Source organism: Folsomia candida, unplaced genomic scaffold (assembly GCF_002217175.1).
Source record: "Folsomia candida strain VU population unplaced genomic scaffold, ASM221717v1 Fcan01_Sc006, whole genome shotgun sequence".
In the NCBI taxonomy this organism is placed as follows: domain Eukaryota; kingdom Metazoa; phylum Arthropoda; class Collembola; order Entomobryomorpha; family Isotomidae; genus Folsomia; species Folsomia candida.
This window is the reverse complement of record NW_019091198.1, coordinates 3248300-3270380: the sequence shown is the minus strand read 5'-3', so window position 1 is coordinate 3270380 and position 22081 is coordinate 3248300. Positions and strand designations below refer to the sequence as shown.

The window sequence follows — 22081 nt, the reverse complement described above, 5'->3', positions numbered from 1 at the left end:
TGACTTAATTTGACCGTGACGCTAATAAAATCGGATCGGGACGGGGAGCTTGGAGAGGACGAGAGCGTTTATACGTATTGACTCCTTAAGTTACTGCATCGTTTGGAGTACAAAAGCCAAAATGCATGTGTGCAGGAATTTTAAAGTGCGACAGAAAGTTTCATGTGAGAAATTGTGTGTGATGTGCCGATTCGCTATTTTTGTCCTTTTCCTCCTTCGTATTTCTAGCATTTATTAATTGTCCTCCCACACAATGGCACAACAAGCATTTTCATCGTGTTCACTTGTTCTGTGCATGACTATAGTGCATACAAGACACATTCTTCCTATTGTGACTTGACAAGACAAAAACTGTTGTGCAGGGTCCAGGGTTCCTAACACACTGTGATTTTTAAGAAAATATAAACAGCTTGGTAATTTTTTGTGTGAAAAGAGGAAATCACATCTGCACTGAAATATTTCATTTGCAAACACAGAAGACTTGAATCTAGTCAAGTAAAACATATTTTATGCATGTATGAACTAACAGGTATTTTTCACATAAAGGCCTATCACCGCAATTTCACCAAAAGTTTACCACAATTTTACCATTTTCAAGAGTTTTAGATTTCTGCAAAGAAATACTAAAATACGTAACATTGTGATACAAAACAAACACATTACACAATACCCACGGAACCCTGAATGCAATCAATAATCGTCAGTAGTCCGACATCTCGGGAGAGGTGAGTAACTATTTGTACAAGAGGTTGAACGTGACAAAATTTCAGATTAGGCGAAATGAAACTGAACGAGCAAGCAAGAATATAAGTCTCTGAATATCTCAGATTCCTCCGTCACTCCATTCATTACTTTTCCTCCTGCCTGTCAGACCAATCTTTAGTTTAACCAAAAGCAGCATTATTTACCTAACCCGGTTTAAGATGCGAGATTAGCAAATGGATGTTGTCCCAGGTTCATCAACGCGGATAAATTGTCGCATGAGACAACGAGAGGACATTTGCCCACGCAAAAATAAATATTTATGCAGGAAATGTAAAATCTTCATTTCTATCGCATTCCGCATTGTTTACCGTCATTTCGTTAATTTTTATTACACTTTTAATCTCTGTGCGATTAAACAATCTTGATTTCCATCAAAATATGTTTAGCCATCCACATCCGGAGAAAGTCTACCCGAGTCCATTCTCAACCGGGAAAGCAGCCGCCTTCAACTTCTTGTTTTCATAACTAACTTTATTGCATGGATTCTCAAAACAAGTTTGGGCTGCTGGCTGGTGGGCTGTTGGTTTGTGTTGTTCTCTGACTTTGTCTACATCTGCTCTGTTGGTTTTGATATAACAATTGTTTTCCTTTTTCCTCGATGGTGTTCCAAGTAAAAGATGACACACATTTGACTCCAGGTTACAATAAGGAGGGAACAATGAGTTGGTGTGCAGGGGTAAAGCACAAGTGCGACTGAGGAGAGGGTTCCTGCTAACTTTAGCTTTTTGTCTCAAGTGGGGAACGGGTATTATTTTGGGTGTCTGACGATGAGAGAACTGTTCTTTAATATTTAAGTGGCCGCCTAACTCATTTTCTTTCCGTACTTAATTAGCGAGTTGGAAAAGTGAGATGCTTTGGAGAAGTCTAGCCTTCGGAAAAGTATATTTGAAATAGGAACCAATTGAAATTAAACATGCCGTAATTTATGGGTCACCTCTCCTTTCCTTCCGCTCTTTGAATTTGAACTTGAGGAACAGAGAAGAGGAAACTTGTTTTAACTTACTTTAGTGGAACGTGAAAGTCGAAAGGTTTACTTGGGTTAATTATTCGCTCCTTCGCAACTCCTCAAGTTAGTTAGGCAGTCAGTCAGCCTGGATTGAAAGGGTTTCCAACTTTTTCTTCTCCGAGAAGCAGAAGATAATGAATAGATGAGGTGAAGGGCGTGTAATTGAAAATGCCAATAATTGGAGTAATCATTTCGGCCCCTGCCTATCCCGACCTTTTCCTGCTATTGTTACAAGCAACTTTTTGAAACTTTAAAAAATAAATGATGATGATACGCTACAGTTGCTCAGGTTAAGGATGTTATTTGCATTGTGATGAGAAAGTTTCTTCTCATCATTATAACAAAAAAATCTAATAATCTCTCCACTCTGCACAGCCAGATGCATATGCATTACACAAGTCCGCCATCATTGACTTGTTGTATACGTACATATTCTCATCCTATATACGTAAAAACCAGGTATAATTGAAGAAAAAAAATGTCTTGCTTAATCCAAATTCATTTTCAATTTTGAGCATGAAATGGGAGTTTGATTAAATTTATGGTTCTTTTGATCTTATCTGATTCTCTCAATACGTTCGTAACGATAGCCAGAGCTACTTTTGCTCTGATTCCACTCGCAAAAGTGGAAGCCGTATTGGCCGCGATCTTGTTTTTGTTCTCAATTGAGTGATCTTGGAAAAGTCATGGGAAGCAATCAAGAATTCTCATAAAGCAAATTCACTCAGACAAAAAGAAGAAGGGCCGGACGCCGGTGTCAACCAAAGCCAATAATCAGAAGTGAGACCCTGTCGTATCAGTTTGCGTCCTATAACTGACCCGAGAGCGAGTGGAGAAAGTGTGTCGGGATGAGCAAGGAAAAAGTGGATCTGGTTTCTGGCCAATTTTGATTTAATGCTGGACGACGGCTTTGTTCTGCTGTCGACTTATTCTCCTTTCACCACCACCCCACGAAAATACACATTCGAACCAACGCACGTATCCACCACCAACTCCACCATCACAAACAACCCATGTTGCTCTCTGTTCATCTCGTTCGTGGACAATTCTTTCCCTTGCCCTCTGTTATTGGGCACATGGCCAGTGCACGCCCACCCTCGGCTACAATATTATTCCAGATATTTCACTCAACTTTCGGAAGCATACTTTTTATTTATCCGCAGCATCCGAAATCATGGTCTGCCTTGCTCCCTTCGCCATCCACACAAAAGAAGAGAGTAAAGAGTTCAAGGAGGAATTCGCTCCTCGCTCAATTTATATTTCATGATGACTAATTTATATAATACTGAATTCAGATGAGGGCAAGGAGATACCGAAAGAACTTTTTTTTGGGGGGTGATTTTTTGTCGTATAAAACTACAGGAAATATACGTTTGGTCATAAAGGGGACAAAATTGTCCATTTTTCTGCATTAGGCATAATTCGAAATCGGCAAGTGGCCAACAACAGAGGGAAAGATGGTGGTGCAGGGTAGTTGGTTAGGTGGTAGCGGTGCATTATATGACAGCAGGAGCCAGACTGGCAGACACGTTCTTTTACTCTGTTCTCAGTCGGTATTAAACCAGCAAGAAATAGAAACGGATAAGATTTCCTCTCATTTTTTGCAACCTTTTGCAAGCTTCTCGGACTAGAGCTTTCTCATCGCAACATTTGATTCTGCTTGCTGTATGAATATATTTTTGGTTATTTATTGCTCCTAAGACCAAACTTGTAGTCACAGTTTCATAATATTTTCTAATCTCATCAACCTTCGGTGCGCATTAAGGATTACGATAAATAAATCAAATTGTAAAACGGACATAGAAATTAGATTCAAAATTTTGTTTTGAGATTATGCAACTCTGTTAAAGTCAACAGTTTAAAATTTTAGAGCTTCAAATTCCAATTGTGTATGTAGCTTTCAAAACTTTCTCCTTAACGACTGATTCACTCGGTTGGAAAAGAGACATTGCAAATGCGTTGAGTATTTTCTACCAGCACAAGAAGCACAAGTGCTCACTTGTGCTGGGGAGTGAGCACACACCATCATCAGGGGGCTCATTAATCATAAATCACATAGAGCGAATAATGCACAACAACCACCCAGTCTAAACAAGAGGACATACGTAAACGGCTGCAAAACTGATATTAGTGACAAGCTAATGATCTCTGTCTAAGTGCTTTCCTTTGTCCTTTTAACTCACATTCTTTCGTTTCAACATGTCCAACAGCGATCATCAAGGAAAGAAGATGCAGATATAAGTAAGTTCGTTCTACGTAGTTGGCGTCACTCACCACGACGCATCGAATATCACATGAAAGCAACATTATCCGCCGCGGTTGCTTTCTCCTCCTCTTCTTCCTCCTCCTCCCCGTCCAAGTAAAATATTTGTAAAAGAATAACGTAACTCCCACATAAACAGAATCACAACAAAAACAAAAACCAATTATTCCCTGGAAGTTCGCCTCTTTCTCCAACTACAATTCTGAGATATGGGACAGATAGGCTTTTTTCTTCCATAAAAAATTACTCCTTTGCCCTTGCTGCTCTACAAACGGGGAAAATTTTGATTTCTTATTACCTGATACCCACCAAAAGTCTGGTGGATGTTGTTGCTACATAGATCAAGATGGTTATTCGTTTCATGCTTTGTTTGGTAATTCTCTATTTCCGGAAGGTAATCATACATGGACCGTGATTATTATGAGTTATATACGAAATTTATATAACTTATATATTAAGAAAGAGGGATATACTCAGGGATAGATATCATCACTAGCCGGGTTCCAGGAATTAATATTCCCGTCAGTCTCCTTGGTAAAAATAATTAGACTGATCCCCTTGACTATAAAGCAAGGAATGTCTTGACAATGTGAATATTAATTAATTGTAGTTCCTACATTCGCGTTCTCTGTCTTTTATAGTGTATTCATTTCGTGATCAAGATGAATCTGCGCTGGATGTGGTCTGATCATTTACAAGAATGAGAAGAAAGGATTTTTGTCCCTTTTATGCATTACTGAATCTATAAAGGGATGAGCCAAGACGACGACGACGATGATGATGACGATGAAGAAATGAAGGATCGGCTGCTACTGTTGCCGTTTTATTTCATGGTTGGAAATGACTTTTCTGACGTTTGATCAGCCAAATCCAAGAATATTCTTTCTTCTTCCATACTTTTGTCAGTTTAGTCTGAACTCGTGGTTTTGAAAGCTGCTGGGAATCATTTAGAACAGGAAACAGAGAAACAGCGCATCCCTCTTTTTGTCTTCTTGAATACTGAATCCACCGGAAATTGGAAGAATGATAGATTGAAATTTGGAAAGAAAATACAATGTCCTTTTTTATTCCAGGCTCCGCAATGCAGCAAATCTGGATTACGTAGAGAAACTAAATTCCCATCATCATCAGGGTTTTTTCTCTCTACGTATAATCATGGGAGATACTCGAATTATAAAAATTGATAAGCTGACAGAGATTTGCAATCAATTTCTCGTCAGACGTGGTTAAATCGGATGTACAATCAGGGGATAAATTATGTAAGAAGCACATTTCAGTGAAAGATTCCCCAGCATTCTTAAATCTCTATTGTCCAAGGATGTCGCTTTTTTAAACAACATGCTAACAAACTGCCAGATAATTTTTGACTTTAACGCATTTTGTTCCCAGTTTCACTTTGCAGTTGGACATGTTTACAAAAATCTAGTTTAACGCAGCAGCAGCAGCATTATTTCTTTTTCATTTTGCATCTGGACTGGAATACTTTTTTGTGTGCATCGCCAAACAGACCGACAGAGATTCATCCCAAAAAAATCGTAAACTGATGTACCACCAGCACCACCACATTCAAATGGCATCGTCAGAAGAAGTGTTTGGTTTCTTGGGCTCCCATCTCTTCCTCATTCTTGGCGTCTCTCAGCTATATTTTCCCCATTTTTAATCTTAAGGTACACGAGCCATGTATTTAGCAGTGTACAATGTGAATCTGAAATAACATGTATGTAACCAAACACTAAAAGCGAGGTTAACGTTGCGTCCATGTCGTGTACACTTAAATATGCAAAAACCGTAGTCAGTCATATTTTTTGCTTGGTTTTTCATATTTTCTGAATGAAACCCCCAGTGATTATACTTACAACACTACGCATACTAATTTTTTTTCGAACCCGCGATATGAAAAATTACAGTTTTAGCGATGTTAAACAGCATGAGCATGAGCCCGGATCCTGTAAAATTATTTTGAGGAGCAACAAAATCAAAATCTCGTTCAATATATTACAACGACACATCAGGGTAGCAGCATCCGGTTAGGGCAGAATAGGAAGAACCTCATTTCTCAGCAGTAAACGATCTACTTTTACTGCAATTTAGAGAATCTTTCTGCCATCGCACATAAGGCAGTTCGTAAAGCAAACACGCTGCATACGCGTTTCTTGTGTGCACAAAATTCGATTTTTTACTTCCGACATCACACATATTTGAACGTAAGGATTTCGTAATAAGTAATTTTTTTCATGATGGTTTATTGTTTGTAATTTATGCAGTCGTTTTTTAATGCATTTGCTGCACAGCCATAATGAAGCCACGATCATATCTTCATTTTTCTCGCTAATGTCACAACAAGTACTTTGACCACAATAAAGCTACCTCAACTACGTAGTTGAGGAATAATAGATCTCAGGGGAGGGATGTACAAGACAGTGAATTGATTTAAATTCTGTGTAAATTTACGGAAGGAACAAACTCATTTCGCTCAAGCGTGTAAAGTGGAGGAATGTCATGAAGGGAAAGGAAACTGTGAAATCACTTTGCAAGTAAGCCCCCTGAATATATCTGTTGTATACAAATGGGATGATGTAGGTTTTAGCTTTACGTTCTAAAATGTTTGCACGGCATTTGAATATTTTCAGGCATTTTCTCTCCGCTTTTTATCCATTTTTATACTTCGGACGAGCTGGTTTGGTTACTGGATGTTGTGAATTAGAGGGCAAACTGCCAACAAAACCGAAGCAAGGGAGGAAAGGGGAAGGATGTGCAGTTAAGTTCGGACTGATAATCTCAATAAACACATAGTCGAACATTACGAGATTGTCGACGAGTCGAGAACCAAAAATTTTACGAACCAAGCCACCAAGCTGCCATCACAGTGAATACACAGCACAGATAGTTCTGCAACGTGGAATTGGTGTAAGCAACAAAACTGTTAACAAAACATCGCCAAGCAGCAGCCGCACCACACACGGCACGACCATCGAATATTTCCACACTTGGCCTAAAGTCAAGTGCTATGCATATTGTTCAAGTATTAAGTTGGTGGACAATAAATATATTTAGATGCGACACTATAAGTGCATACATGCATATTTATCCCCACACACAGGAACCTACACACACAATTAACGGAAAATACCAGTGGAGAAAAAAAAGAGAAACTATGGCCTGCGAATTTTCTATGCTTTCCCCTGCACAAGTTCTGCACGCTTCCTTTGTCGTGTCACAGAATCCCTTCATGCTGCCGTTTTTTTTGGCTAAATGAAAATTATGCCGAACTGTAGACTTTCCACTGTGACAATTTAATTTCGTGGTTTCTGCAACGGCTGATTTCTACCCTGATGTGCCAAGCGTTCACCGCATAAAGATCAGCGTTCTTGGTTTTGCTCTATTTTGTGGACTTGTTGTTGGCGGTGATGAACTGATCGTTACAAAATGAGGGAGAGAAAGGGGAAATAATAATCATCAAGAAAATAAAGGTTGAAGTTACATGTGTACATATCCCTTTCTCCGGTTGATTCTCAGTACATCAGAAAGTGGTGAAAGCAAACGACATCATTATCCCACAATGATTTGTCAGCGTTTAGTATTCATTTATGATTAATATGCATGTCATTATTCGGTGAAATCGTCCCAAGGTCAAACGTGCCAACTGCAGACGACATCCACGTATTTGCGCTGCTATAGAGAATCTCCAACAGGCCCACTCATCGACGGCTCTAAATATGTGCATACGGCTGGCTCCCAGTCTTCTTGATGTATGAATGAGTTCTATCCAGGCGTGACTGGAACGCCAACTTCATAATGTGACTCTTACATTTCTACATGTATGTCGTTGTGTGTGTATGTGTCGTTGTCGTGAGGAATATTATTGGACCGTTTCGGAACGGCAGTCACAACACAGTGCCTAACTTTTACGGCAAATTAGTCGCCAGGGATGCATGATAATGCCAAAATATTTCAATACCAGGAAATTTTCGGAGCAATGAATTTAGTGTTTTCAGAAATTGTAATAACTAACGAAAAGTGCGTAGATAGTAGCACGCCGTAGACAAGTGAGTAAGAGACAAACGTAAAGATTTGCAGTGAAAAATAGCCAAGTTTGAAATGAGCTTCTTGGAGATAAGTAAAATGACACAGGGGTAAAAAAAGCCTATTGCTACTACTATTTATGTAGGTCTATGTGCACTACTGAAGAGGATTGCTTAGTAGGTCGTGTTGATTAAGTGATGGAATGTGATATTTCCATTTCGACCAATTGTGCAAAGTGCTGGGCGTGAATGGTGAAAGTTCCATGTGGGATTTACTGACAAATCCTCCCAGAATTCAAGTCCAGTCCAGAGGAGCAAGCCAAAGGGTCAATCTCAAAAATCCAGATCGCCAGGCTGTTATGGAGCCCAAAGTGCATTTTATACTAAACCCTTAACTGGGATTTCTTAGTCCCACCACCACCACCGCAGGATTTGAGTCAAGACCTCAAGACGTTCTTGTTCCATAGTTGAAGAATTTTCCTATAACTTTATCACATCCTTCAAATTATGATACTATATACTTACACAGGAGACGAATTATTCTCCTAAAGATATTCGGGAAAGATGATGGTGTAAAATTTTCTTAATGTACTTTTGACAGCTAATCCTAAGTTGCTGACACCAGGAATAAATCTGGCGACAGGAGAATGACGAAATAGGAAGAATAACAGTGACAAAATGAAACGGCTTCACCATTCATAATTTGTCATCAAAGATAGCACAATAAAACTTTATGGAATTGGATCAACAATATTTATCTGTTATTTTAGAGATACATACACAACAATTTCCACGTACAAACAATAATAAGGCTTATCACAACATCTTGTAATTATGCAATTTTCAAGTTTTCTCACCTGGTGATACGCTTGCCATGTCCATGATGACGTACTCACTTCCAACAAAATTGTACTAAAATTAACGTTTCGGCTTTCTTTGTGAGCTTGGTTAAGGGGCGCATTTCGCTTTTGTTGGATAAACTCATAATATTCGTTGCCGAATTAATGATGATAAAATTATGGTCTTTCACTCGGTTACGAGATTTGTCCAAGTCATTTCACACAAATCTTCTTGCTTCGAGTCATGAAATAGTTGATTAGACTTTTAAAATTAGCTCTCTTGATGGTAGAGTAAATATGTAGGTACAATTGTGTCTTTGCTCAGGTATTGTTGAAGTATTTTAAATGAACGTGAACGAGTAAAATTTCGAAGTGGATATATACGGACGGTGTGATGCGACGTGATCAAAATCAGGTAATAAGCTTCCTTTACATCTAAACTTTTTTTGAATAGATTGTTCAGTCACCTCATAAAAATTGTGGAGAAATCTGTGCAATTTCCCGGCTACCCATTTTTTACAATACGGAAAAGTAGATCCGTAGCTAAAAAAATTGTAAGAAATCCGAGTACAAAGTTTCCTCCTTAAACTCATGAGATGTCTGAACACTCCATTGACGCCGGAATTGCATACGAGCTCGATTTATGCGATTGGGAGCTAAAGTGCAGCTTAGCTCACCGATTGACTGATTTGCATTCAGGGATTTCATAAGTTGCACTGAATATCAATTTAGATATTGGTCGCTGAGTCGGTAGCCTTCTTGCTCATTCATGTAATTCAGCCCTGTCACAAACAGTCACACAATGGCACGAAACAGGTAAGGTTTCCACCACGGAATTCAGTCAGGACGACAGTTTTCGATGGAACCACAACAGCACCAAACTTTACTTTTCAGAAAATCCTTCTCATGAAACTGTACTTTGTGACATCATTCATCTGCCAATTATGAAGCCGTTTTATGCATACAAATTGTGCTCTCATCATGGCAACGGATGGAGCCAGCTAAGTTCTCGGTATTTATGTATTATCAATCTCAACCACAAGAGTATAAGATTATAGCACTTTCAAGTCACTTACTTTCACCATTGTGTGTGTCAGACTATGACTTTAACTCGTGTCTCCCTAACAAGTCGCTTTGTTAAAGTCATTCGTTTCTCGGAATTTTATATAATAATACTGTTCGAATCAGGTATTTTTGGTAGCCATTAATTTTTAATTTGAATATTTTGATGCATACAATTCTATATGTAAGATTATGTTTAAATCTGCTATATATCCCTGCTACATATTCAAATCAGACCATACACAATAGAAAAAATGGAAAATGGATAAAAAGTGTTGTTTTTTATGAGTAAGCTCGTTGATTAACAAAACGGAGAAAGGAGTGTGTCAAGAAATCTCGCATGTTCATCACGCGGACGAAAGTTGGTGATCTTTGACACGAAATTGTATTTTCGCAACTTGGTTTTATTTCTCGATTATGTCTTCCATCCCACTCGAATGATACTTTGTATAGAATAAACTAGGAACTCGTTATTCTCCATCAATGGGGAAGAGAAAAGCTCGCTCGTCGAAAAAACTGCTTTTCGCATGTATAGCAACCCACGAACGAGTATGTGCGGCAGTCAGGAATCGGGAGATAAGGAAAAAGTAAAAGAATTTGTCTTTATTTTCCGTTATTTAATACGCAACCAAGTCGTCGGTCGGCACAGTGCTGCTCGTGTTGGAAGTTATTTTATTTTATGAGAGCACTCTCGAACTTCAAGAAGACATCGTGTTGCTCCCACTCTCGTATGCAATACCATATCGGCCACCTCGTCACTAATTCACCAGTCACCAATGTAAAAACAATTGATTTCGTTTCTCACACACTGGACAAACATCAAGTGGCACTGTAAAGTATAGAAATTCGATAAATATTTTTACATTTTGTACGTGACGACTTTTCAAAGCTGTATTATTCGTGTCTCTCCCGTTAGCAGAGAGTCAGTGGAAAAAGGAAATCTATATGTCGCCTACGGAAAAAAATGAATCAACACGATATTTGCCGTAACTAACCTATTGTTTTGCAAAGCACCACCATGTGCAGCCACATATCATGCTTAGATTCCGTACAATTTTTAGGTACGCTGCTTTGTCTGAGGAGGCAAAGTTAGTGGTAATAGGTGCTGTTCAAGATTTTAGCAAAGATTTCAAGATTTGGCATGGAGCTTGAAGCTTGGCAATAATATACGGTTATTTTATTACGAGAGCAAAGGCTCAGTTTTGCTTCAAATCGGTTTTGGTAAAATACGGACATTGTGATTACTCTAATATTCTTGTTCTCGTGTGGGTAGCGCATACACAGATTTTGAGCAAATTTACTCAGACTGCTGGAACGCACTATCTTCTGAGATCATATTGTGCAAGGGCAAATATGGCGTGTGTGTGTGGGGCTAGATACGGGCCAGCAGCGCGTCTTTATCATTAGGCCTCGTATACAAATTCAGGATTGGGATGCTTTTAAGTCGGAGGAAATATTTGTGCCGCCGGAGTAAGTGAATGTGTCCCGAGGAGGAAGTGAGTGGACGCAAAGTTGTGCTGAGACCAAGATTTATGATAAAAGTTGCGCTTTGATGGGATGCATTCAGATGGACTCTACGACTCCTTCTTCCTTTCTTCCACTTTCGCCCAACCAACCAGCCCACCAGCCAAGCAAGGAGAAGAACAAGAGGAAGAAGCCCTGTTTCGTTCCTCAACATGTAATATCCTCCTCTCCTCATCCTTGTTCTTATTTTGCCTCCACTGCGCCCAACATGGAAAGTGATACAAAATCCTACCACACCTCCTGTGTGACATGCTGCTTTCACCATCACCAATTGGGGCTTAAATAGCTTTTGCAAATTCGTGTCCTTGTTTTAGCAACTCTCAAGTGAACTTGTGTTTGTTTAAGAAAAGATTCTCCACTTAATTGGCTACCTTCCTTCGTTTTCCTCATTCCTTCCTGTTCCAACCACCTTGGCATACTCATCCAACAAATTCTCGGCTAATTTCTTCATTATGAAAGAACATTCGCACTCTCTGTAAGATATTTATTTCCCTCAAATGAACAACCCCGGTTTCACCAGCCTGAGAAATTTTCACTTTTGGCAATTACATTGAAATGAATGCAGGGCACAGAGTTTATTACGTGACATTGGCAAATGCACAAAGTGGAATAAGATGGCTGTCATTGTTGTTGCCTTTTAGGCGACGACTACAACAACAGTATCTCCATCATGATGACATAACATTGTGCTGCAACAACCAACAATACATCACATTGAGAAAAAACTGAACCGGGTCACGGACCGTGACCCAAAATGACAATGTGATGATGATGCTCAACTTTCTCTCGTCTCACGACTTGGTGTTCAGCCCTGCTTTCTCTGCCCATCGTCCCACCACCACCATCAGCAAAACTTTCTCCCCTATTTCTGACTGTCTTCCTTCCACTCAAGTTATTGTGCCACTCCGGTTTATCTCTCTTGCCGTTTGTGATGATGGCAGTGATCAGAATTGCTGAACTACTCAACTGTACTCTTCCTCCTCCTACTCCGATGTGTGTGTGTATGTCCCTTTAGCTCGGCATTATTATTCCTCTACAAAACAAAGCAGCAGGGTTGCGAAACAAGTGAGTTTCGGCATGAACTTTTTGCCAAGAAAATAACGAAATCAACACTCACAAAAAGTTTGATCCCTCACTTGCCTCATTTTCTCAAGGTGACGGGACGGCACACAATTAAAAAATATTCATGCCCGTCAACCATTTATACTTTATCATGTTTTTGTTTTCTTCATCATTATACTTTGGGTGAGTTTCTTTGATGAAAAGTAAAACTACACTGCGTAGGAAATCATGTAACTCGAACTGTAAACAAATGTACACATAATTGCACATAATTGTGTAAATTATGCATATATGCAGACACAGTTTCTCAACAATTACTGTCACCAAAACGTGGCTGTAATTCGTTACGCATGGGGTAACAAAAGTATGAAAATGCCGAATGCATACAAGATCAAGAGGAACAATTTAAAAAGTTAAATGAACTGATTCTGGGGAGCGGATTTTTCTAGCTTCTTTAATTTTTCGGAGGTATGCGCGTACGTACAAATGCTTCTATACAGAGAAAGAGAGAGAAGAGATAGCATCATTCACCATGCAGCAAGTTAGTTAGTTTACACGATCTATTTCAGAAAATGATCAAAGTGTCGTCGCAGCGGAAGAGCAAACGCTCCTCATTACTGACTCAACTTTGATGATTGTATCATTAAATAAATAAATGTTTTTTATCTATCTGCATCGCTCACAACAGGGCGATCTATTATTCCCGAATCACCCACCTTTTACCAGTGAGGAAGAAGACAGCAGTTGTTTTTCACAGGCAGTTAGTAACTTCCCCCATCAGTCACTTACATGGTCTTTAGGCTCGAGAGTGGAGCTAAGATATTTGTAATCCCAGCCTTCCCATTTCATTACCGCATTTTTACTCGCTTTATGCATGTGAGGTCTATTTTATACCAGGTCTAAGTGAATACGGGGGGAATGAATGACGTGATTTGCGAAACCCTCCCATGGTCAGTCACGTTATCGTGCAGGCAGGAAATAAACGTCTCTCTTTCTCTGCTTAGTCGTAAGTAAGTACGTCTCTCGCAACTTTTTGTATTTTCATTTGGCAAGTTAGCATCTATTTAGTAGGTTGCTTGCTGCCTTGGTTGGGTGAATTTGATCGCAAAGAAGAAGGTTTTGTAAAATAATTTAGATTCAGAATCCAAACATTCTAGTCCTCGTCGTCCCGTCTCATCACGCTGATTAGTAATCAAGACGTCTTTCACTCCGACTTTAGTACAACTCAGTCAACTCACGTTTACTTTGGGGGAAGTTGCACAGTTTATAAATGCAATGTTTGAAGAATGGCGATGTGTCAACTGTAAAATGGGGAAATAGGACATGGGAAATAATACGAGGGTGGCTTATCAAAAAGCAGATTTTCTTGGCCTTTTTAATGTATTTCACTTCTTTACAAAGAATAAAGGAATTTTTTTGAGAAACGTATGTTCGTATTTTACCCCAATATGTAACACGTCTTGAAATATTTATGTATTATTGCCAACTATTAATGCTCCAATAATCCAAAATACTTGAAACAATACGTAGAAAACGCAGATATGGATGCATGTATTTTATTACCTCTTAGATTAAATGTCAGAATTTTGTCATGCTATAGTCAAAGTAAGTCTCAACTTGGACTCATTCTTGAAATACACCAGCTTACTTAATTTTCCTCATACCTGACTTACTGATGCAAAGAATTGGCATAATACAGGCTAATCACAGTTCACAATTAGAAATCATATCACAAATAACGAACGCTTATCCTCCCTTAAGAAGAAAGAGGCGGAGGAGACTCGAGTCTCGATTTTTGTCGTGTTCGAAATACAAGAAAGTCTCAATCACATGAGAACACGGATGAGTAGTTGAGTTGTTATTAATCAAAATTGTCACGGGCGCAAAACAATGGAACCTAGGTCACGCTCTGTCCCAAGTGTGTGTTTGTGTGTGCGGAGGAAAACGTCGGGGAAAGTGTGGAAGTGGTGGAACGGATGAGTAAGATGTTATCTTCCGCACGGCCTAGACCAGACTAAAACCACTATGAAACCAAACCAAAAACACAGTCCGGAATTCGGAACTTTCTTCTTACTCCTTCAGCAGCCGTTTAGTTTCGTCCGTGTGACTCTGCGAGAGTGGAGTATGACGACGACGACGACGACGACGCTCCGTTATTCCTTTGCTCCACGTTGGTCCGTCCGTCGGTTGAGGTTGAGTTGCTGGATGGATGAACCAAAAATCCTGCACACGGCGGATACCCGGGTTTCTTCTCTCTCTCTCAGCATAAATACCACTCATCGCGACGCTCTGTAAACTAAACAGCACTTTATCTCTCGTCTAGCATTGCTTAACGCGGACTTAAACCAGACCACCGACACAACACCTTCAACTCGCTCAGCCACCGACAATTTTCAATTTCCAGGCTGGACGTATGCGGGAAGAATTTCTGTCCAGCTCTAAAAATGGATGAGTGTCAAACTTATTCACTCTGTGATGGGATTATATATGAGAACATGCAGAATTTTAGATTTATTGGTTTCCCAAAGTTTGGATTTTATAGGCTCAGTGGAATAAATCTCAGTTTCCTCTTCGGGCCAATTGTTACGTTACGTTACGTAATTCGTGTTTGTCAGTAAATAAAGAAGGAATAATTGATAATTTAAATCTCGATAATTTAAATCTCGACCCAATTTTAGAGTCCGTTAAGAGAAGTATATTTCATATGTACAGTTGTGTTCCCTCCCGAAGTGACATATTTAATAGTTGAGAGTCATTATCTTAAGTAGGTAACGATAGAAGAAGATCGTGGTATGCAAATCTTTTCACTTTCATTCAATTAATTGCAATCCTAAGTAAATCAACAAACTCTTAATACACATCACAAATAAATTAAAGTCTGCAATCTGGTGAAAATTGAAGACAGACAAGCCATCCATCCGTCCGTCTCCTCGTCTTTGTCAACAAGTAGGAGAATTTAATAGCACCCAAACGGAGGAATATTCTCAGACAGGCAAAAGACCAGACCAATAGACAACAACCAACGAACCGCAGCAGCTCAGTCGGGAACATGAATTGAATTGGAGGATGGGAGAAGAAAGCTCACTACTTCCCTCCATTCTCTTAATAATCAGTTCGTACTTTCTTCAACAAGACTAAAATATACTTGTGCCGCATCCAGACTTTTACATAACCACATCCCACGGTGTTTAATTTGCTTCATATTAAGTATTAGGCAACATTGCAAATTAAAGCACAAATGAGCATCAAATGTTGGATGGATTTGAAAGCGGGTCTACCAAAGTAAATCATAAGCTTGATGTCATTCCCAACTCCCATCGTCACTGCGGATATAGAATAGGATTCTGCATACAACGAGGAATAAGCTCGAGGAAAAAGATGTAATAAAGTAACGGAAGGGAGGTGATGAAAATTTAATATGCGACAACATGATCATATGGATTCATTCATTTGGTAATAAAGTCATCATTTTTGGAACCAAACAAGCAAATTTAACATTTTCGTCACCAGGTCAAGATATTTCAAAATTTTATCAATTTGACCTTTTACACGACTTTGTCAGTCAATGTAATATGATCCAGCGCCATGACCTTATGTCCTATTCGGCTAACGAACTTATCCTTACGTTTAGATATCATTATCCAAATATCCCAAACGGTCGAAAAAACAGACAGACAAATTGATCACATTAATAGCTTCAGCACCCTCCACCACTTAACAACGATGCTCAACTTGCCGGTCCGATCCTCCACTTGAAATGACTGCAGGCTAAGCCCCAGGCTGTCATTTGGGATGGAGATTAGTTTTCCATCTTTTCTTTTTAACAAGCGACGTTTCTCTTCCACGTCACAATCTTCAACGTGGAGAAAGTCGTATCCTGTTTTCACCACATCAAACCAAACCCTGCTCACTCAGTCCATTCTTTTAACTCACCAGCCCCACTCCTCGTGTAGCATGGGGCATCGAATAGCTGCATAAATGTCTACGCCACCGAGAGGAGAGAAAATCGGTGGGAATAAGGAATAGGAAGGAAGGAAGCAACAGGTTGCCAAGGTCTGACATACAAACGTACGTCCAATGTGTACCTGCATGTCGAGAGGACGAGTCTTGCCTTAAACGGTAGATTTTTCTCAAAGGAGTGAAGCCAAGGCAGTAATCATCATCTCATCATATCGTTAAAGAGTCGACATTCGCATTTTCATCCGGCTCCCAATTTCCTCCCTCGCTCGCTCGCTCTCTCTCTCTTTATCCAGCTTTCGTCTTTCTTTGGTTTGGAAGGAATATTGATATTGAGTTCAATCTTCCACTCTACAAAGAATCTTATTCCGGCGACTTTTCATTTGCATAATTGAAAAATAGCATTCTATGTGAGACAAAATCGTGTACGTTTGCTGGCATGGATTGGGAAAAGCTTTTTGGTATAAAATATATGTAACCTAATGGCGTATGCGCATATATGGGTTTCCTATCCCGCATAGGATGACACTTTCAATTTTCTTAAATTGGCAACCCACAGTAACTGTCGCAATTTTATAAATACGAGGAGCAGAAGCTGTTGTACGATTTCAGCAGACAACACAAATAAAATAAATAAAGGAAGATGACGGTGATTTCCCAAGTGAAAGCTGAACATGACCCAATGGACTCCAAATGTGAGCAAAAGTGGTGAAAGTATTTGGAAAATTGTAACTGTCAAATGTTGCATTTTCTTTATTCCGTGGTGCCAATTCGCCTCGCTTCACCACCCGAACAAAGACGGATATAAATAATAATAATATAATGAACTGGGTAACCTGCTGAATTTGCACATGGCCATGAATCTAACGATGGTAAAAATATAACGAATAAAGCATTCGTCACGAAATGCACTTGTATTTCTAAAAGTTTAATATTTTTGTGTAAATCGGAACTTGGATGAGTATAAAAAAATCGGCAGCATGTGCATCTGGTGCTTACTGGAACTTGAAATACTAAAATTTTGCACTCCTCAATTGCGAGGAAATAGCTACACACACACGGAAGTAAGGTGTGAGCTTATAGTGCCAATATGGGGATTTTCCTTCCGAAGTGCCAAAAATAGTTCCTCCTTCCTCTCCACCAAAGTAGACTACTCGGCATCTCAGTCATTCTTAACCAGAGCAGTACAACATTAATAAAAAGTACTGTAATCACTGAATACACGAACGAGCTCAAAATTTCAGCAGATGTGCAGTAAAACAATTACAGAGAAATATACCCGGAGGTAACCTGATACTCGAAAAATGTGGATTGTTTTCTTATTGGCATTGCATTTCTGGTTTTTATCCTACGGTAATTTTAGGGGTTTTGAAATAGTCGCGTAATTTTTACCGAGCTATAAGCCGAGACGGCAACTAAACGCCAGAAAATTTCTGGTATGTGGTAAGTAATCACGTACATGATGTTAAAAACGGGTGACATATTTCATTCAGTAAAATAAGTGAAACTGCGGATGCAAGGAACGAAGGAAAAATTCTGCAGCGTCGAGTTCCAAAGTGAGAGGCGATTGGCGAATTGGGTAAAAACCTGGGGGATCGGAGAGCCACATAATGCACACATCCGAGCAGTCGTCACCCAGCCAGAGAAAGTGAATTAATATATAATCTCCCGTGTTGGTCTATTTTGACACATCTGTCGCTCGCTGGCAAGAAGAAGCAATACATTATTAGCAGATTTCCTGCTCCTCGACCCGTGTGTGGTATGCGTGGGTTCAGGAAAGTCAAGTCTGCCCCCACCAGCCGAATCTTGTTGCCATCTACACACGGACACGGAGCAGTACGGGATGCAAAAGTTCATATCTCTTTTCCTGGATGAAGCTCACGGACTTTGTCACACTTTGCGATATTCAGCAGTGCTCTCGATATCTTTCGTTATGAGTCCATGAAAATGGTTTTTGGGGAAAATGGCAAAGTATGCAATTAAATAGGTAAGTAACGTGAATTTAACAATGTGATAATTATGTATTCAAGTATTCTTACCTCATTGTATAAAAGCGTTCAACTTTTATTTTCTCATGTCGCCCACGTACGTATGTACATACGGATGAAGTTTACTGTTGAGTACATACGTCTGTTGCAACTTGTCTCGGGCGATTGATTGATGGTCTCGTAATCCGTTTGTGAGTGACACTGGATTTACGATACGCGAAACTGTCACCATGCACAAATTACTATTGTTGAAGTCTTCTCAACACGCCGTGCAGGCCAAGTTATCACAAATTTCACTGATTATTTTACACACGCAAAGTCTCACACTTTTTTTCCTCCTTTCTTACACCACAGCTTAAAACTATCAAAGCAAAACTTATATTCTCATACGAAACAGTTGTTGCTTGAAAATGGCACGATCTTGTGATTTAGTAGTGCAAAATGTGAATCGACAACTTAAAGGAGCGAATATCCCGTGACCCCACCATTTTCACGCCCGTGTCTGCAGAAACCATTAACCACCAGAACGATAACCACGGTCACTCTGCTGCTGATAAGAAGTCACAACAGGTTGGGATCAAGATAATGACGGTAATGATGATGCTGACTTGATGCAGATGTTGTTTCACTGTTGTAAGGACGACACGGCTGGAAATGTAAGGTGAGGGAGGACCGCAGCAGCCATGCAACCAGCACACAGTGTCGTCGTCGTCGTTGCTGGATTGCAATTGGAATTAGCCGGAACTCTGCAGCATGTTCGTCCGAATGTGGATAATATATCTCTGTCTGCAGTACTTTCTATCTGAATATCTACTGCTTATGGACGTATCAACACCGGAGAAAGTTCAGTTGAGACTTGTTGTGCTGAATGGGTTCATGTTATGTTGTTGACTTTTCCGTATATTTATCTAATAATCGATTGAAGCATTTCCACCAGGCTAGATATGCAACCAACAGGATCGGTCCCATATCAAATATTAACAGATCGGAGCAAGTAAAAAGCGACACGTACTAAAGCAGCTACCATAATAACCACGGCTTTTAATTAGGCCTGCTCCTGCTGCACAAACCAACAAACACTGCACAAAAAAACAATGAGACAAGGCACGGAGGAGGAGGAGGAGAAAGATGGATTCACTTATGTACATGCACATGTCGATGTTCTGTAGGTGGGTCCGAATACCGGCCGGTATTCATTTTCACTTTCACACACAAAACGTCCACTGTCACGACTGGCTTGAAATTATCTGCAAATGTTTGAAGGGGATGCATTGCATCATCATCGCCGTGACACACGAAGAAGATATTATTGAGCTACTTATAATTCCAGAGGCCAGGAAAATCATGACGACGACGACACTACCTTAGCAGCTCATGTATTTATTTCGTTGGTGTGGTGCAGCAGCGGAATTGGAATATCGATTATTGGTGCCAATTACCTGTCTCGGCTCGTTTATTTTACCTTTTTTATACATAAGCAATTATTACCTTTTAGCAATTACAAGGTTATTTGTGAAGTCTCGTCGTGCATTTATTTATGTACGCGAAACAAAGGCTTCTCACTCATAATTAATTCCCTACTTTTAATATTTATCGCACATTCTGAATTTTGCTGCAAAATGTTTACAAACTCGTCGACTAACAGGCATCCCATAAAATTTACAAACATTTCAACAACCAGGATCAACATATAAATTGAAATTGACGCAAATGGAAGGGATGGATTACATGAGAATGTAACAAATTACACTAAGAACGGGTTGAATTGCACTCTAAATTGTAAGTGTGCAAGAAAATGCCATAATTCAGAGAGAGAGAGAACAAAAAGGCTTACAGAGGATGCGACAGTGTTGAGAACATTTACGGAGAGACAGCGACATGAACGATTTTTGTGTTGTTCTTCTAATTTCTCGGTAACAGCTAATAACACAAAGAATTGGAGTGAAAAGAGGGAATTAATCGTTAAAAAATTCGGTTGGGAGACAATGTTGAAGAAATTCGGAACAAGGCATGGTTGCAATTTCAGAGCAGCCGAATTTATGGGTTTCTCAATGTAGAATGAGGAAAGACTGCTTCTTCCGAACTACACTCAACAAGCTATGCAACGCCACGTCGCTCTGATTTTTAGTAGCGTGCCAAATCCGTCTCACTTCCCAAATCCAACAAATCTATCTCAAATGTTTTCAAGTCTTAATTATTATGAGCAGCCATAGGATTACATGGACCACTATTAAAGACATGCAACATATACACACATACGTACAACTCAAGAAAAGCACTGCTCTATCAAGTGTGCAAGTCTCTTGGAGAGAAGTGAATGTCGTTCAGTGGTCGTGTTTGATGTGTTGGCTCCGTTTTAAATGAAGGAGAATGGATATAAAATGAACCGTAAATTCAAAATCCGACGACATCGAAAATCCGAGTCGAGAGGAAGATGGACAGATTCTTCGGAAATGTAGACTATATAATATTACATTGACTTGGCCACAAATTGTAAAATCGCAATTTATTTGCGCATATCTATACGTACGTACGTAGTATATTGGCTCACTTGCTAAGTTTTGCATAAGCAATTCTCTGGAGGGAGTATCGATATCATTTTTAACCACTGTGACGAATAATGGCTACAAAACTGCAAACTTGGTGTTCCTCGATGTGTAGGAATGTCACACACCCTACAAATCAATCCACTATGATCTCTCACTTTTGTGTCTAGCAGGACAACAAATCCTACGAATCCCGTGATTCACAATGTGATATATATTTTCAAAAAATTGAGCAAGAAAATTATTAAAATATGTTGGAATATCTACTCTTTCTCAGAGTATGCACGGTAAATAAAACAATATATGTATTACACGCAGCTCTAGGATTTTTGAGATGTCAAACCCTGAAGAACCATTCGAACGGGCCTATTTCATTTGAATGAAGATAGATCGAAATCCGAAAATGTCGCCACAACTTTTATATAACCATCAGTCACAATCAGACCCGTAAAAATGGATGAGACACATGGATAAGCTAACAAAGCAGATGCAAAGACGTCAAGACGGAAAACACCAGCAACTCCTCTACATCCTCCTAAGCATTTTTCAATGAAGGAGGTTTGGCAAACTTGTGAGTTTATGAAGCAGAAAGAAACGGAGGACGATGAGATTACGACGCGAAGACGACGACGACGACGACGACGACGAGGACGAGGACGACGACAAAAAATGAACTATTGGAATTGGATTGATACACTCTGATTTGTTTTGCTAACACTGTTATTCCCACACAAAACTAAAGAGTTCAACATATTTCGTATGGAACGGATACTGGTAACAATCCAAGACTGGTTGTAAATATGCAGTAGTCGCGTAATGTTATCCTCCTGCCCTCGTTCCCATAAATTTTTCATTATTATAAATATTTCCACTTCATTAGAAACTCAATTTTGCATGAATGGATCAAACCGTTAGCAAATTTGCGAACGGTTCGCAAATTCGCTCAAATGAAATCATTAAATTTATGTATTTATTTATTAAATTGATGATTTCATTACTTGTGGAAAATTTCTGCTCAAAATCACCACCAGGAAAAGCATAGTATGT

At 39.5% G+C, this 22081-nt stretch overlaps 1 protein-coding gene across 10 annotated transcripts in view; it reads right to left on the bottom strand.

The window, feature by feature from the left end:
• The window catches only part of LOC110850936 (muscle calcium channel subunit alpha-1), a 49502-nt gene extending 37308 nt beyond the window's left edge, over positions 1 to 12194 (bottom strand). The window contains exons 1-3 of one of the 10 annotated variants that reach the window (XM_035852844.1): positions 10953 to 11296; positions 9528 to 10786; positions 8914 to 9335 (exon numbers count right to left, since the gene is read on the bottom strand). In XM_035852844.1, coding sequence (XP_035708737.1) covers positions 8914 to 8938 — 25 coding nt within the window. In that variant the 5' untranslated portion in view covers positions 8939 to 9335; positions 9528 to 10786; positions 10953 to 11296. Of the gene's footprint in view, positions 1 to 8913; positions 9336 to 9527 lie in introns of all 10 variants that reach the window. The other 9 variants (XR_004835132.1, XR_004835131.1, XM_035852850.1 and 6 more) reach the window with 9 other exon arrangements.
• Between the last annotated feature and the right edge of the window lie 9887 nt (positions 12195 to 22081).